We start from the raw sequence: 18,552 nt of genomic DNA, 5'->3' as shown, positions 1-18,552 counted from the left end.
CGTTACAAAGAGGAACGTTGTGGAATTATAGAAATCACAGGATGGATAGACATGTTAATTATATGCAAATAATTTCAAAACTTCTTGATTTATTCAGTATCGAGTATGAGCATCACGCAAATAAATCCCCACACTTAAAGCCTTGGATGCTATCAATAAGGTTATTAATGGTTGCCCAAGGAATGTTTTGCCACACTGAATGCATTTGAGCATATCATCAAGATCCGCTGCTGGCAGCTTCTTTTCCAGGTGCCAATCAATGACATTGCAGATGTGTTCAAAGAGAGACCATGCCATGGTAGACATTTAGGTATGAGAACACGTGGCCTGCATTCTCATGTTGAAAAATGGCTCCTGGGACACTTTAACATTTCCTTGTGAAGGTCTCTTTATGATGTTACCCATGTGGTCTCCAGCTATCATTGTGTCCAAGAAAAAAGCGTGACTCATCATTGAAGAGGATAGACTTCCATCCCAACCACCAGTGCTGTGTTCCTCTGTACCATGAGAGCCTTTGAGGGGTGGCGTTAGGTTAATGAACACCTGTAGCTGGACGTCTGTCTCATAGTTCAAAGTTGTGTGATGTCTAATTTCACTTGCAGTACATACACAATGATTCATTACGTCTATTCTTCTAATCTGACGAGATAACATGGACAATTCTATAAAGTGGCCTTCACATGAGAACATCACACCACCCTACTCAAGGGATTGTCAAGTGGAGTGACATAATATACGGTAGCTAGACCCCTCTTGTCTTCATTCCAGGTACACTAACAGCTCGGTGTTACATTGATTTGGTAATGGATAGAGTGGTTTCTTCAAAGTGTCCCCGGATCCACTGACAATTGCAAAGGGAGCTGCCAGCAGCGGATCTTGATTATTTATGTGCCCAAATGCATTCAGCGTGGCAGATCATTCCTCAGACAACCATTAATACCTCGCTGGTAACAGCAAAAGCATGTAAGCGCCTCTATTTCTGTGTGTGGCGCTCATACTCAGTTCTAGATAAATAGAGAGGTATTAAAAATATTACAGTTTTTCATCACTTGCATATCATTAACACATTCCTTTATCCTGTGATTTCCATAATTCCACAAAATTTTCCTTCTTTGGTTTGTAATTTTACTATTGAGGAGTGTATATATACCTACATTGTAACATGTGAGGCTACAATTACTTCACAATTGTTGGTTTCACCACATTAAAAAAAATCCAAATGACCTATTTCAAACTGTGTTTGTATTAAAGGAGTTGTGCAATTTAGAATTATTTTATATAATTTATTATGGGAGATTGCATTCATGAAAGCTGGAAACAGTTCATCGTAATCGGTGATAGTAATACTTCAACGAAATCGGCGATGTGTATGCGCTTTACGACATTGAACGTGGTTCTACAGAAGTAAAAATCTATGGATAATTGTATTATTACAGTGTCCTGTTTACAACTCGTTGTGCATTACACTCAGCCCAAATAATCATCACTCCATGACGGGAAACTGTGCAACAATGTGCAAATGCAATAAGTGATGAAATAGACTTCTGGCAAGTTTACCCAACTCAGGACTCTCTACTGTGTCTATACCCAGGAGTGAAATGAGCCCGTTTTATCAATGTAAGTCTTTTATGCAAAAAAGCAGAGCATGAAACGTGAGATGGATCATGATTTCCTCGTCTGAAAAAGCAAACATAAAAGCATTCAGTGCACATAAGCAGATAACTGTCTCGAAGCTGAGAGTAGGTCACAATGTCATTCAATCTGCATCCACAACTGCAGCGTCATACAGCGCTGGAGAGAAAGAGAGGCGAACGCTGCCAAGCCACACGCTATAGCACGATTGTCTTTGCCAATCTGAAAGTAGGGCACTGTTCCATCCCCTTATATATAAGATGCCAACTCTATAGGGGATTACATAAGAAACTCATAGTTTTCGAATATTGCTGTAGTCCACAGGGATTCTCACTTGCTCCTCAATTGGCAGAAACCTGCACTAGGGTTGAGCGAAACGGGTCGGTCATTTTCATAAGTCGCCGACTTTTGGCAAAGTCGGGTTTCATGAAACCCGACCCGATCCCTGTGTGGGGTAGGCCATGCGGTCGGCGATCTTGGCGCCAAAGTCACGTTTCGTATGACGTGTTTAGCGCCATTTTTTCAGCCAATGAAGGAGCGTGGGCAGAGTGATGACATAGGTGTCAGGGGCGTGCACATCTATCGGCATTTTTTTTGCTTGTGCGCTGTAGCAATTTGCAATGTGTAAACCCAGCTTTTCTGTGTAGTGACGGAAGGGGAGGTGGGGGAGGAGAGAGAGAGAGAGAAAAAAATAAAAATAACCCACTGACTTTGCATTGGGTTTCGTGTTTCGGTCGATTCCCGACTTTTTGCGATAATCGGCCGATTCCACTCGACTCGACTTTTGAGATAGTCGGGTTTCGCAAAACCCGACTCGACCCTAAAAAAGTAAAGGTCGCTCAACCCTAACCTGCACTAATTCCAAAAATGTACCGTATATTATATTTATGCAATCTTGATTCTCATAGCTGTAAGCGAATTAAAGTTTATTTTCAGGCAAGAACTTATAATTTGGGGTTTCTTGGCCTAGAATTAAGCTGGTCTAGTAGAGCAAGTGCACTTTTTTTTTTACAGATGGCCATGGCTATCCTTGACAAGCAAAATGAAAAAGTAAACAGGTGGATGGAAAACAAACCCCGATTTAATGTAAAATCGTGGCCAAACGTTTTTTTAAACTGACACAAATTTTAGTTTTCACAAAATGTTCTGCTTCTGTTTTTATAGTGGCAGTTTGCATTACCTCTAGATTGCTAAAAAAAAAAAGTGATCAGAAAAAAAATGAAAAGCCATTCCTTGCCTTGAGAACTACCATATGTTAATCACAAAAAAAATGTCAATTAAATTTCAGACCTTGCCACAAGATGATCTGCTTACATCATTTCAGTGACCTTCTAGTTAGGGCAGGAGAAAGCGTTAATGAGGACAAGGCAGCTGATAACACACACCAGGTCATGCTGATTGAGCTGGTGCTTAGAATCATTGTCTTCTGTTAACCATGGTTACCTCCAAAGAGAGATGTGCAGTTATCATTGTTTTGCATCAAATGGGTTTTACAGGCAAGGACATTGCTTCTTGTAAAATTACCTCTAAATTAACCATTTATCGGATCAACAAAAACTTCATACAGACATCTCATCTTTACATTGTGGAGAAAATCCACAGCTAGTGTATACTGGGAGATGCTTGGGATCTGACATCTGCAGCTTGTCAATTTATGAGTGAAATTTGCAGTAAATCTGCTGCATTTCCACTGGGGAAAAAGTAATGAATTGTTTCTCCAGATTCTCGAAGTTGATACCAAAGATACCAAATTAGGAAAATGAATCTAGTCTGCTCTAACCAGTATGAGCCAACATGTGCAACAAATTTGCAGTGTCCATCTTTGAGGAATAGGTTGGAGCTATACAATTGATGGTTAATAAATGAATGAAAAGTTGCACTGATTTTCACAATTTGTGTGCAAAAAGGCAGTTTGATGAGAAAGGTTCAGTTAGTTTAAATGTCCTTTTAATAACACCTCAAGGGTTTGCCCTTGGTTAGAAGAAATGGTCTATTTTTTTTTCCAGAAACACCATCACCTCACTTTTTCATGGCAGCTTGAAACCAAAAAGCAGAGCGCAGTCTCCGATCCTGGAGAACCGCTTTAGATTACATCTATTTCTGCACTTAAACCTCCTGCATGCCTTGCAGTTTGATGGTGGAAAAGCTAAATAATCTGTATATAATCACATACAGAAGAAAAGAACTAAACAAACAATACAAAAACAATGCAGTAAACGGAAGCAGGAAGCACAAAACTGATAACTGAAAGCTACAAGTAGATGTAAAAGCCCCCAATGTCGGCAGTGAGCCCCTGATAGGTTGTCGGGGAGTAAGGTACTGATGACCTATCCTTGGGGATCGTGCTGACAACCGTACTTTCGATCTGAAAAAACATCAGACCTATGTTATTTTATGGGACCATGCACGTGTCCGACCTATGTTATTTTATGGGACCATGCACTTGTCCGACCTATGTTATTTTATGGGACCATGCACGTGTCCGACCTATGTTATTTTATAGGACCATGCACGTGTCCGACCTATGTTATTTTATGGGACCATGCACGTGTCCGACCTATGTTATTTTATGGGACCATGCACGTGTCCGACCTATGTTATTTTATGGGACCATGCACGTGTCCGACCTATGTTATTTTATGGGACCATGCACGTGTCCGACCTATGCTATATTATGGGACCATGCACGTGTCCGAATTTATCCTTGGTCAGAGAGTCTAAGGGAAAAAAAAACAATATTCAAATCGCACTCGGCCATACAATACGTTGGCTCGTACTCGATGACATTCAAGTGACATGAGATTGTCAGGACTGACAGAATGGAGAAGATGGAGAAATTGTTTTTTCCATCTTCTCTACATCTGAGAAAATCAGGTCACTCTATGCTTACACTCCGATCCAACTCTGATCATGGTATGATTAGCATAATAGGCCCGGTTCTCTGAGAGAAAATACGTTGCTGTGACCCTAGCCTTAGGATAGGATATCAAATTCAGATTAATAGGGTAGCGGATACCCAGAACCCCCATTGATTTGATTTCTACAGCCTATCTTAAGGATAGGTCATCAGTATCTTAAGGCACACATACATATTAGACTAATGTCGGCCGAATCTGTCAATATCGATGTGCTCGGCCGACAGTCGAAAGGACCAGTAGCACTAAACAACCACAATCGGTAAACCTTTATCATTCAAAGGTCGTTCAATAGCCTGTTTACACAGGCAGACCACTGGCTGATATCGTTCTTAACAGCACAGATCCTGTTTACACAGAATGATGCGCCATGGAGAACAGGACTCTTTTGCGCTAAAGATCACTTCACCAGATGAAAGAGTGTTTTAGTCATTTATGGGGAATTCGGTAATTCGGCAGCCTGTCTACACCGCAAGATATTCATATAAGAAGAGATTTTAAGAACGCTCATTAATACCTTTCAGTGCAAATGCAGCTCAATATAGAGAGATCGCTGCCGGCACAATGATGCAGAACCATCATATGGCTGATACCTATCTGTAGTCTTAGATAATTCCTCTACAGTACCCCTGATGAACACTTCGAGGGGAGAATATCTGCTTAATGTGTTTCCATACTGTAGAACCCAATGAAGCGGTTTGGTCCTACAGACTTTTATTGAGTAATGATTTTACGTCCAGGAGAAAGTATATATAGTTTATAACGAGCAGGATATAAAAACTCACAAATTATTGACATCATTCTCTCCAGCTTCATCCAGCTGTCTGTCACTCATCTGAAGGTTGCCAGGGAAACGAGGATTCTGGGAGCATAAAATAGAAAAACTGCACATGGGAGGAACAATACTAGAGGAACATAATATACATGTGAGAGTGGAGAGCTTTACATGACAGTCTGCAATTATGGGGCAGGATACGTGGAGCTGGGGGCACAGTTTTGCTGTACAATGATAAATGTAATCTTTCATATGACAGTATCTGGCAGAACTAAAGCAGAAAAGCAACAATAGATCAATAGATCGGCACGGCAAAAATATTATTTATATGTTCAAAGTGAGAAAAAGAAAAATATAGACATGAATTAGGATCAATATTGTCCCAGCTCCACAATGAGTCTATACACATCTTCAGTTTCCATAGTATAATAACTAATATGAACACACGTTTTCTGCGAAACCAGCACTTATCTAGTGCATCAAGCTTCATCTCTGGTGCACTGCCAGGCATTACATACAAAAAATAATGCATATGAGATACAATGGTTAAAAGGAATCTGTCAGTACGATCATCCCTCCAAAGCGGACTGATGTCCTGTTCTAGAGAAATCCACATTTCTCTTCATATATAAATTAGTTGTTAAGATCTATGGGCCGGATACTAATCTGCATGAGAATCTGCCTCCAGAGATTATTTTAAATGAAAGGGGGCATTACCAGTGTGAGACATGTAATGACTGACAGTCTGCTCTAATAATCACACAGCTCTGCACTGAGATCAGAACTTACATAGTACAGCAGAAGTGACATCTGTCTTATTACAAAGACATTTGCAGCTGCAGTACTCTCACAGCCTCCGTCTCACAGACGGCTAGTTTGGGGGAAAGGGAAGTTTAGCAAAGCTGAAGGGTCTGTGAGAAGACAACTGCAAATGTTAGTTATAATCAGGCACAGCTCTGCAGCACAGCTGACAGCATTATGAGAGGACAAGTGCTGATCCAAATGTTCATTTTTGCTTTATTGTATTAGGCCAGTTTCACACGTCAGTGGCTCCGGTACGTGAGGTGAGTTTCCTCACGTACCGGAGCCACTGACACACGTAGACACATTAAAATCAATGCATCTTTTCAGATGTCATTGATTTTTTGCGGACCGTGTCTCCGTGTGCCAAACACGGAGACATGTCAGTGTTCGTGGGAGCGCACGTATTACACGGACCCATTAAAGTCAATGGGTCCGTGTAAAACACGTACCGCACACGGACGTTGTCCGTGTGCAGTCCGTGTGCCGTGCAGGAGACAGCGCTACATTAAGCGCTGTCCCCCCCACTGGTGCTGAAGCCCCATTCATATCTTCCCTGCAGCAGCGTTTGCTGTAGAGAAGGTATGAATATTAGTGTGTAAAATCAATATCCAGGTCCCCAACCCCCTCCCACCCCCTGTGCGCCCCCCCCCCCCCCCCCGCTATGATGAAAATACTCACCTAGCTTCTGGATCCCTCGCAGCGTCCTGTCCTGGCCGCACCTTGTACTGTATGAGCGGTCACGTGGGGCCGCCGATTACAATCATGAATATGCGGCTCCACCTCCCAAAGGGGTGGAGCCGCATATTCATTACTGTAAATGAGCGGCCCCACGTGACCGCTCATACAGTACAAGGTGCGGCCAGGACAGGACGCTGCGAGGGATCCGGAAGCTAGGTGAGTATTTTAATCACAGCGTGGGGAGGGGGGTTGGGGCACACAGGGGGTGTGAGGGGGGAATAGGGGACCTGGATATTGATTTTACACACTAATATTCATATGATGTGCCACAGAAACGCAGGGCCACACGGACACGGATAATTCCGGTACCGATTTTTCCGGTACCGGAAATATCTGGACGTGTGAGACTGCCCTTAGCTCTGCTGTACTGTGTCATTACATGTCTCACACTGGTAATGCCCCTTTTCATATAAACAAACTCTGAATACAGATTCTCAGGAAGATGTATTTCTGGCTCATAGATCTTAACAGCTCATTTACATTTAGAAAAATGTGGATTTCTCTGGAATAAGACATCGGATCGCAGATATCAAGGTATCATTTTATTCAGCTCCCTATGACCTGCATGCCCATATAGACGGCTTAGGAGGGTGGAGAATCCTACTGCTGGATTCTCTTTAAAGCTTTGTATGCATGCTTAATGGAAAATGTCACATTGAACATGATGTCTTATCAGAACTAAGCATGGTAAAGAGCAGGAGGAGCTGAGCGGATTGATATACAGTTTGCTGGGAAAAAATGTAGTATAAGGCTCCACTCATAGATCCGTGTGACACGTCCTAGTGCTCTCCATTTTTTCCATGGACTGTACTCTGACCATAAAGTTTCATTGACCCATAACACATCAGAGTTAAAAACGGGTCCGTGAAGATCAGAGCAGGTCCTATTCTCATCCATTTTGCAGATCAGACTCGGCCATTAAATTCTATGGGGACCCATGTAAAACATATGATACACTGAAGACAGATCTTAGTTTTCCAACCAAGTTTCATCTATTTTTAAGTAAAAACTGACTTTTTTTCCATAACTGCACTGGATCCAATTTCCATTTAATTTTGGGCCAAGTGTCTATTTTTATCATTAGAGGAGAGTCACACAACCGTATAACTTGGATGAGGATCGCAACGCAATGCCCGGACTGACCGTCGACTCTACCGACAAGGGTGTGACAGCATGCATTTCTATGCAGCTGTCATGCTCGGTCTGGGAAAGCCGACAGCCAGTCCGAGCCTTGTGTTGTGTTCCTTGTCCGAGTTATAAAAGCCTTGGGACATCTGTTTTGCGAGAAAAAAAAAATCAAAGTTTCTCCTACCTAGGAACAATAAAAATCAGACAGTAGTAATTTTTTTTCACACAGACCGATTGATTAATTTGAGGCTATTCGTTCAGCAAAAGGAATTGGACATGTGAACAGATACGAACGTGGGAGAAAAACATTTGTGAAAACTGGATGTCTGAATGAGGCCTAGTTTGTATATTAATTATTTAAATCCCTGATCGTTTTATATGTAAGCGATCCCATTAAGTGATCACCTATATTCTCTTTATGTCCGGGGTCACCCGAGCGAGACAATCAGATCGATTATGCTAATAACATAAGGCTCAAACTCTGAACCGTACCACACATGCAGAGAAGAAAATGACTTTAATTTCTCCATCTTGTCCATTGTCACTGAAAATTGGACTGCACTCAGATGATATACGAGTGCAGTCTGATATTTTACATGCACCAATAGACTTTAATGGGTGAGCATGCTCTGATCAGCATGAGAAATAAGCTGCAGATCTGTAGTGCCCCATAGTATAACATTGGTCTAATCGGATAGCCTCGTTCGATGTACACGCTTATGTGCCTGAGCCCTATGACTGAATACATAATACCTGTCAATGAATGACTAGGACCGCCCACTGGACTCCAAAGCATAGAAAGTGAAGTGATTTAATTACCTAAAATACAGTTTATACTGAATCTTTACGCTCTAAAGTATGTATTAATCTTCTCAGGTCCTCTTGATCTTTACCGTGCTGGCCACAAGTAGGACCACAGGTACAACATGAAAGGTTCCCTTCAAGAAGGTGGGAAGGTCTGCTGACCAGAGTCTGAGAGACTCTTCCATGTGAAAATACGAAGATTTATGCCGGCACTGATTGTTGTGGGCTTCATATCAGAAATACGGCCTTCTTTATACCACGCGTGACATAGTGTATATGACTTTTTTACGAGCGATTTTTGGCTTTCTCACCTTTGTATGAAAGTCCATCTTGGTGTTCAGAAGTTTCAGATAAATGCTGCATAATTGGCCATATCCATCGCTCAGATGACCCTAGAAGGGAAAAAGGATGATTTATTGCTGCAAGGAATCAAACAGAACTGCATCGGGTTACATATGAATATTATGTAATGTACTATGCCTTTAAAGAGTTTAGCATTTTTTTAAAAACTTTTTACTAAACAAAATGATAGAACACGTCACCGCACCAGGCACTTAATCATCCTAATAGTAATTGGCGGATTTAAAGATGAAATGAGAAGTATCTGTTCTCTTACCCACATCCGGCTCATGTCAATTAGTTCATTCTTGTAGCGCAAAGAGTCCTTCAAAACCTAAAAATAAAGACACTGTATGAGTTGTACAAGGAAAACACCAAAGGATTAACACTGCCGGCAAACGATGCATCTTCTACGGGACTCCAAAGAAGGACTCGTAATTTCCCGCACACCAACTTGATTGACGGCTTTCTCCCTATACTCAACTGGCGAGAGCTCTATCAATCCAGCAAAGCCAGGTGGGACCAAGTAGGAGGTGGTCCGCCCAGAGGACGCTTCTCTCCATAGCCGCCATTTTTAAAGCTACGGCCCCAATTCACCAAGCAGTTGTTTCCAGATTTCCGGTGTACATGTGATTGAAATTTTTGCAACGTTTTTGTGCAACCCAAAGTTTTTATGTCAGTCCCGGCCAGCTCCACCAACTGGAAGATGGGAAGCTCGGGAAGATGGGACATGGTCAAGGAAGCCTGAAAAAATTCATCACAACTTACGCCGCTAAAGTGGCGTAAATTATGACTGATGTACAGTTCTGGTGGTGGAAGATGCACCAATTTTATTAAGGAAAACAAGACTTGTAACGAATCTGGTGCATCTTACTCCAGCGCTCCCTTTATTACAGAATTAGAGTTTTAGGCTATGTGCACACGTTCAGGATTTCTCGCAGAAAATTCCTGAGAAAAACCGGACATTTTCTGCAAGAAATCTGCAAAAAATCTGCATACGGTTTTGCCGCGTTTTTTTCCGGACATTTCCCAATGCATTTTGTAGTGGGAAATCTGAAAAAAAAAAAAACGCAAAATTAATGAACATGCTGCGTTTTTTACCGCGATGCGGTTTTTCCGCGGAAAAAAAACGCATCATGTGCACAAAACATGCGAAATTCATTCTAAATGATGGGATGCTTATTGTATGCGTTTTTTGTGCGGTTTTATAGCGTTTTTATCGGGAAAAAACGCGAAAAAAACGCTACGTGTGCACACAGCCTTATTGAATCGGAGCTCATGGTTTATCCAAAATGTCAATATCTTTTATAGAAAAATACAGTTCTTCATAACGATTGAGTCTATAAATATTTAAAGGGAATCCATTATCAGTTTTTCACCCCCAAAGTATTTAGATCTTTCAAAGACAAGTTCAGACATACCTATACATGGCCGGTCTGTTCCTCCGTTACCAAGAAATCAGACTTTGAATTGACATACAAATGAGGCTGAAGAGCTATTTGTAGATCTGAAGCCTCTGTCACTCCAGCTCTATTCCCCGCCCAGCACCGCCTTCTCCTGCTGCTTGACTGAGCGGCCTCTTTGCTGTAAGTCTTCAGGTAAAAGAGCAATGAGTCAAGCAGGAGAAGGTAAAGAGCGGGGAATAGAGCTGGAGTGACATAGGCTTCAGATCTACCAATAGTTCTTCAGCCTCATTTACATATCAATTCAAACGCTGATTTTTCAGTAAGGGAGGAACATGTAAAGGCATTGATGTTTTTTGTCTTTGAAAGAGCTACATGCACGTATAGATAGTTTGGGGGTGAACATACAGGAGTTGTAGTTAGGAAATTGATGACAGGAGTCCTATTGTTGTGAATTCTGTGGCTGAGTTCACTTCTGTGGTCACAAGTGCTATTGCAGTCTCTGGGCTTCCTCCCTCAGGTGTTTTGGTGAGCTCGTTGGCTGCCTTGCTATTTAGCTCCACCTGAGTCTGTCTTCCTTGCTCCTTGTCAATGTTCCAGTGTTGGATCTGAGCTACTGCATCTTTCCTTGGGCCTGCTGCTCTGCTAGATAAGTGCTTCTAGTTTGTTTTCTGTTTTTTCTGTCCAGCTTGCTATTAACTTTTGCTGGAAGCTCTGAGAAGCAAAGGGGTGCACCGCCGTGCTGTTAGTTCGGCACGGTGGGTCTTTTTGCCCCTTTGCGTGGTTTTCGTTTTAGGGTTTTTTGTAGACTGCATAGTTCTCTTTGCTATCCTCGCTCTGTCTAGAATATCGGGCCTCACTTTGCTGAATCTATTTCATTCCTACGTTTGTCTTTTCATCTTGCTAACAGTCATTATATGTGGGGGCTGCCTATTCCTTTGGGGTATTTCTCTGAGGTAAGTCAGGCTTGTATTTCTATCTTCAGGCTAGTCAGCTCCTCAGGCAGTGCCGAGTTGCATAGGTAGTTTTAGGCGCAATCCACTGCTGCTTATAGTTGTGTGAGGATAGATCAGGTACTGCAGTCTACAGAGATTCCACGTCTCAGAGCTTGTCCTATTGTTTTTGGTTATTGCCAGATCTCTGTATGTGCGCTGATTACTGCACGCTGTGTTGCCTGATTGCCAGCCATAACATCCTATGCTTTTTCATGACACAGTGACACAGCTCAGTCATCTCTATAGGTTTAGCTGTACTTACATTTGGGTGTCCATCTCGGAGCAGTTTGTGAAACACATGACAAAATTTCCAGCAGAGAACTGCATTGCTAGACAGGGGCAGCCGATTCACAGCTACCCAGAAGGTCTGAGCTCCCTTCTCATGGTGAGTTCCCAAAATACAAGGTAGAAGTAAATTAAGGACATAACACTTACAAAATTGTGATTCATCCGAACATACTCAGAAAAATAATAGGATAAAGCTCATCACCACCTTATGATCAACTGATGATGAGGCATGCCATGTGTGGCCCAGTGACATGCATGATATTATCAGAGTTATGGGGCTATTGTGACTATGATAACATAAACTAGTAATATTAATTACATTATACACATAGTGCTCTACCGGCCATCATTCCTACATCAGCGGTGATACATCTAACTATTTAGGGAGCTACTGGCCATTCATAATGGAACGCTTTCATGTCCTATGATTTTAGGGAGAACGCCATTAGCAACTCTTCATTAACCTACATGATTGGGATGTAGAAGGACAATATTTCCTATCCGATCATGATTGCTGACAATGCATATGAGAAAAACAAGTAACAAAATTAGCAAACGTAAGCAGGAATATACTTAGCCCTAACTAGTACTCTGAGAGAAAAGGGTAAAAAGAATGCTCGGATCCTGAAAAGAATAGATGGGACCTTGGCCAAGGAAAAACAACATGACTCCTTCTTGCACTAGAATAGATCAGCAACTGTTCATGCTATGAAAGGATCAGTAACCTAAAATACCATTACTTAACATTTATAACTCCTGAAAAGATCACAAGACAAAAACATGTCATCTTTAGGCTATGTGCACATGTCCGGAAATTTCCGCGGCAATTCCGCAACTATGCCGTGGGTAAAACGCATGCGGAATTGGCATGCGTATTCCCGCTAAACACTAGCGTTTTCCAAGCGTTTTAGCTTGCAGAATGCTAGCGTTTTTCAAGAAATCTGTAGCATCACTTGGAAAACTGATTAGACAGGTTGGTCACATTTGTCAAACATAGTGTTTGACAAGTTTGACCAACTTTTTACTATTGATGCTGCCTATGCAGCATCAATAGTAAATAGATAGAACATTAACAATAATAAAAAAAATAAAAAATTATTATTTTATTATACATTTTTATAGCGCCATTTATTCCATGGCGCTTTACATGTGAATACGGGGCAAATATAGACAATTACATTAAACATGAGCAGATAACAAGGCACACGAGTACATAAGGAGGGAGGACCCTGCCCGCGAGGCCTCACAGTCTGCAGGGGGTGGGTGAGGATACACTAGGAGAGGGAAGAGCTGGCTGTGCGGCTGTTCAGTAGGTTGAGGATCACTGCAGGCTGTAGGCTTGTCGGAAGAGATGAGTCTTCAGGTTCTTTTTGAAGGTTTCTATGGTAGGCGCAAGTCTGATGTGTTGGGGTAGAGAGTTCCAGAGTATGGGGGAAGCACGGGAGAAGTCTTGGATGCGGTTATGGGAAGAAGAGATGAGAGGGGAGTAGAGAAGGAGGTCTTGGGAGGATCGGAGGTCGCGTGTAGGTAGGTACCGGGAGACCATGTCACAGATGTATGGAGGAGACAGGTTGTGGATGGCTTTGTATGTCAGTGTGAGGGTTTTGAACTGGAGTCTCTGGGCGATAGGAAGCCAGTGAAGGGCTTGACACAGGGGAGAGGCTGGGGAATAGCGGGGGGACAGGTGGATTAGTCGGGCAGCAGAGTGTAGGATGGATTGGAGTGGTGCCAGAGTGCTAGAGGGGAGTCCAGAGAGTAGGAGGTTGCAGTAGTCGAGGCGGGAGATGATAAGGGCATGCACTAGCGTTTTTGCAGTGTTGCGGTCAAGGAAAGCACGGATCCGGGAAATATTTTTGAGTTTGAGACGACAGGAGGAGGCAAGGGCTTGGATATGTGGCTTGAAAGAGAGGGCAGAGTCGAGGATCACCCCGAGGCCCCGGGCGTGTGGGACTGGGGATAGTGAGCAGCCATTGACATTGATGGATAGATGTGGTGGAGGGGTAGAGTGAGATGGGGGAAAGATGATGAATTCTGTTTTGTCCATGTTCAGTTGTAGAAAGCGAGCAGAAAAGAAGGCTGAAATGGCAGACAGACAGTGCGGGATTTTGGTAAGCAAGGAGGAGAGGTCAGGTCCGGAGAGGTAGATCTGCGTGTCGTCGGCGTAGAGATGGTACTGCATACCGTGGGATTCTATGAGCTGTCCCAGGCCGAAAGTGTATCATGATATTCTCACCTTCCGGCGTCCCCGATCGTCTTTCCGCTCCTCACGATGCTCCGGTCCCAATAATGCATTGCAGCAATGACCCGAGATGACGTAGCGGTCTCGCGAGACTGATGTCATCACAGGTCATTGCCACAAAGCATCCTTGGGAACACGAGCATCGCGAGGAGCGGGAAGACTGCCGGGGACGCCGGAAGGTGAGAATATCATGTGTCTTTATTTTAATTCACTTTTTTTTTTAAATTATATGGTACCCAGGGCCTGGGGGAGAGTCTCCTCTCCTCCACCCTGGGTACCAGCCGCACATGATCCGCTTACATCCCGCATGGTGAGCATAGCCACATGCGGAAAATAAGCGGATCAATGCATTCCTATGTGTGCGGAATCCCTGCGATTCCACACAAAGAATGAACATGCTGCGTTTTTTTCCGGAATGCGATTCCGCCATGAAAAAAAAACACAGCATCTGCACACAAAATGCGGAATGCATTCTAATAATAGGATGCTTAATGTATGCTTTTTTTCGTGGTTTTGTCGCGTTTTTATAGCGAAAAAAATGTGAAAATTCCTCAACGTGTGCACATAGCCTTAATGATAACTTCTTTTAGCCAAAGTAACAAGTACAGTCATATTGGTTGCCAATGTCATAACTTTGTCAATTGTGATTGAATTAGAATGTTCAAACAAAGTGACAACCAAAGTAGCGGCTCTTCCTGTTGTCACTATCGCAAAACTGATGGGCACGAGCGAATGTTAATATCCCTGTGAGTAAAAGAGACATTACACTACCATCCGATAAGGCAGCTGAAGTCGAGCCAGCAGATGATCTAACCTGTGCTATCATTCAATGTGAATTATGAATTGCCTGAATGTTTACAAGGCAGACAATTATCTCTCACGACTACTCCATATACATGACAGCTCAACTCGGCCAAAAGTGTATGTCTTTTCTAAGGGAGGAAACCTCTGGCAACAGCTAATCTCCTATGAAAACTAAAGGATTAGCCATTACAATTCCATTGGCCCGATCCTTCTCTCCCCGGCAACATCTGTTGGTGGAGTCAGAAAGCCACAACCTACAACAGATGATTAACCGGTCCTGCCAAAATGGGTCAGTTATACCAATTTTTATCTGATGTGCAGCTGGCCACCTAGTAAGATGGCACGTGTATCTAGGCTAGTGTCGTACGACCATTTTTCTTAAAACTGAGAAAATAGATACAATTATGCTAATCACACTCTGGTCAAACTCTATACACTCGGCCTGGGACAACTCATAAGGTCCTATGGCTTCCAGTACCATCGATATGCCGATTACACTCAGATCTACCTCTCTGGCCCAGACGTCACCTCTCTGCTCTCCAGAATCGCAGAGTGTCTATCAGCCATATCCTCCTTCTTCTCCTCTCGCTTCCTCAAGCTCAATGTGGACAAACCTCATTATCTTTCCTCCATCACGCATATCTTCCCTACCTGATCTATCTATCAAAGTAAATGAAATCACACTTTCCCCTGTCCCCAAAATCCGCTGCCTCAGAGTAAGGGTACCGTCACACACTGCCATTTCGATCGCTACGACTGTACGATTCGTGACGTTCCAGCGATATCGTTACGATATCGCTGTGTCTGACACGCAGCAGCGATCAGGGATCCTGCTGAGAATCGTACGTCGTAGCAGATCGCTTAGAACTTTCTTTCGTCGCTGGATCTCCCGCTGGCATCGCTAGATCGGTGTGTGACACCGATCTAGCGATGCAATCTAGCGATGCGTTCGCTTGTAACCAGGGTAAACATCGGGTTACTAAGCGCAGGGCCGCGCTTAGTAACCCGATGTTTACCCTGGTTACAAGCGTAAAACTAAAAAAAAACAAACAGCACATACTTACATTCCGGTGTCCGTCAGGTCCCTTGCCGTCTGCTTCCCGCACTCAGTGACTGCCGGCCGTAAAGTGAAAGCAGAGCACAGCGGTGACGTCACCGCTGTGCTGTGCTTTCACTTTACGGCCAGCAGTCAGTGAGTGCGGGAAGCAGACGGCAAGGGACCTGACGGACACCGGAATGTAAGTATGTGCTGTTTGTTTTTTTTACGCTGGTAACCAGGGTAAACATCGGGTTACTAAGCGCGGCCCTGCGCTTAGTAACCCGATGTTTACCCTGGTTACCCGGGTACCTCGGCATCGTTGGTCGCTGGAGAGCTGTCTGTGTGACAGCTCTCCAGCGACCACACTACGATTTACCTACGATCACGGCCAGGTCATATCGCTGGTCGTGATCGTAGGTAAATCGTATAGTGTGACGGTACCCTAACCCTTGAAATTGCCCTGTCCTCCAAACCGCACATCCAAGCTCTTTCCACCTCCTGTCGCCCCCAGCTCAAAAATATTTTCAGAATCCGTCCTTTCCTCAACCCACACTCTAACAAAATGCTCGTGCATGCCCTAATCATTTCCCGCCTCGACTACTGCAGCATACTCCTCTGTGGCCTACCTTCTAACACTTCGCACCCCTCCAGTTCATCCTTAACTCTGCTGCCCGACTAATTAATCTCTCTCCTCGCTACACTCCTGCTTCCCCTCTTTGCAAATCCCTTCACTGGCTCCCAATTTCACAGCGTATCCAGTTTAAATTACTAACACTGACCTACAAAGCCATCCATAACCTTTCTCCTACGTATATTTCCACACTAATCTCTCAATATCTTCCCTCACGTAATCTTCGGTCCTCCCAAGACCTCCTCCTCTCCTCCACGCTTATTCGCTCCTCACCCAATCGCCTCCAAGACTTCTCCCAAATATCCCCCATCCTCTGGAATTCAGTGCCCCAACACATCCGGTTATCCACTACTTTTGGATCCTTCAAAAGAAACCTGAAAACCCACCTCTTCAAGAAAGCTTACAGCCTGTAAAGACCCCACGGCCACCTCAACACCATCGGAGCTACTGTCTCCTTCCCCATAATTCTGTAGAATGTAAGCCCGCAAGGGCAGGGTCCTCGCCCCTCTGTACCAGTCTGTCATTGTTAGTTTGTTTACTGTAAGTGATATTTGTATTTTGATGTAACACCTTCTCATGTACAGCACCATGAAATGAATGGTGCTATATAAATAAATAAATAATAATAAAAACTCTGATCGTAGTTTGATCATAGTGCTATCTGATTTTCTTGGATGTGGGGAAGAAAAAAAACCATCTTCTCCATTCTGTCAGTCCATGAAAATCAGGCCACACTCATGTCATCTGAGTACAAGTCCGTCCACGGACCAGTAGACACGTGTGGCCAAGTGTGCATCGGATGCAACTCGGCATGCTGCGACTTTTTCCTCGTCCGACTCGGTGAGAAAATTGAGCATGTGCACTACCCCATAGAATAAAATAGGGATGAGTGCAATCCGTTAGAGGAATGGATACCAAGCGTCTGATTTTTACGGTCGTGTGCACGAGCCCTTAATGTGACTTTTTGGGTAACTAGGAGGTGCTTTTTATCTTTTCTGTTTCTTTTGCTGGGGATAAAATCTGGAAAGTACATAGTTAATGGAGCCAGAATTAAAAAGAAGACTTTATACAGTCAATCTAGGTGTAGGCTGCTTAATGAAACTCATTAAGCAATACTAGGAAGAATGCATTAAAATAAGGCGCGACATTCTCAGACAATGCTCCCAGTCTGAAGAACAGACAATGCTGAGGCCTGTGTGAGTCCTCATCCCCACCGTAAGGAACAGTATCTATAGGCAATGGGGCACATTTATCAATACTAATTCTTAGACAGTGCAAACTTAAAGAGTAACCATCGTTTTAATTTTTATGAAAATAAGAAATGTTGTAATATATCTTATCAGAGAAATCCGCTTCTTGATCAGTCAGGGCAGATTATTAGTTTTCAAAATTCTTAATTCCCGAGTAAACATTTCCTGCTTGTGGAATATGGGACACAATAAAGCTGACGAATGGGGAGAGCCGCAACGTTTCCTGCTTGTGGAATACGGCTTGCAATAAAGGCAACTGACGCGGTTCAGTCTCGGTTCGGTCTTCCGCTCAGTTCTGTTATAATTGCATGTTTTATGAATAAGTCAAATATTAATTCTCTAAGAATAGCCTGACAGGCTGCCAGCTCTGCCCTGCAGGGACACAAATCCTAATGTGCTGAAGCATTTAGTATTCCTTTACCACCCCCATCCTGTAGCACATATAGCACTATCACAATGCCACACAGCCGGCTGTAAAATCCCATTCAGCGGCAATTGTGAGCCCTTCCTCCCACACGCTCTCACTGAACACCTTCAGCCCTGGACTCCAACATCCCACAGCTGGTATTTTTTCAAAAGGATATTTCTTGCATGCTTTTCCTTCACGGCGGCTTCTTGAGTGTTGATAGCTTTATTTATACTCACAGTCTGAAAAAGGAAACAGTAAGAACCGGGTGAGAAACAGCTTTGAACACATTAACAGTGCACACGTCAGTAACAGGGACACTGAACATGGCGGCTGTGCCTTAAGTACTACAAAGATGGACT

General features: G+C 43.4%; 1 protein-coding gene across 1 annotated transcript in view; it reads right to left on the bottom strand.

Annotated features, from left to right (window-relative positions):
• Positions 1–18,552, bottom strand: part of HIP1 (huntingtin interacting protein 1) — a 174,755-nt gene that overhangs the window by 92,999 nt on the left and 63,204 nt on the right. The window contains exons 2-6 of the mRNA XM_069761248.1: positions 18,369–18,432; positions 11,796–11,938; positions 9,413–9,469; positions 9,108–9,188; positions 5,333–5,409 (exon numbers count right to left, since the gene is read on the bottom strand). Of these exons, the coding sequence (XP_069617349.1) occupies positions 5,333–5,409; positions 9,108–9,188; positions 9,413–9,469; positions 11,796–11,938; positions 18,369–18,432 (422 nt within the window). The remainder of the gene's footprint in view (positions 1–5,332; positions 5,410–9,107; positions 9,189–9,412; positions 9,470–11,795; positions 11,939–18,368; positions 18,433–18,552) is intronic.

This window comes from Ranitomeya imitator, chromosome 3 (assembly GCF_032444005.1).
Source record: "Ranitomeya imitator isolate aRanImi1 chromosome 3, aRanImi1.pri, whole genome shotgun sequence".
NCBI lineage: Eukaryota > Metazoa > Chordata > Amphibia > Anura > Dendrobatidae > Ranitomeya > Ranitomeya imitator.
This window is presented reverse-complemented; position numbering and strand designations above follow the sequence as displayed.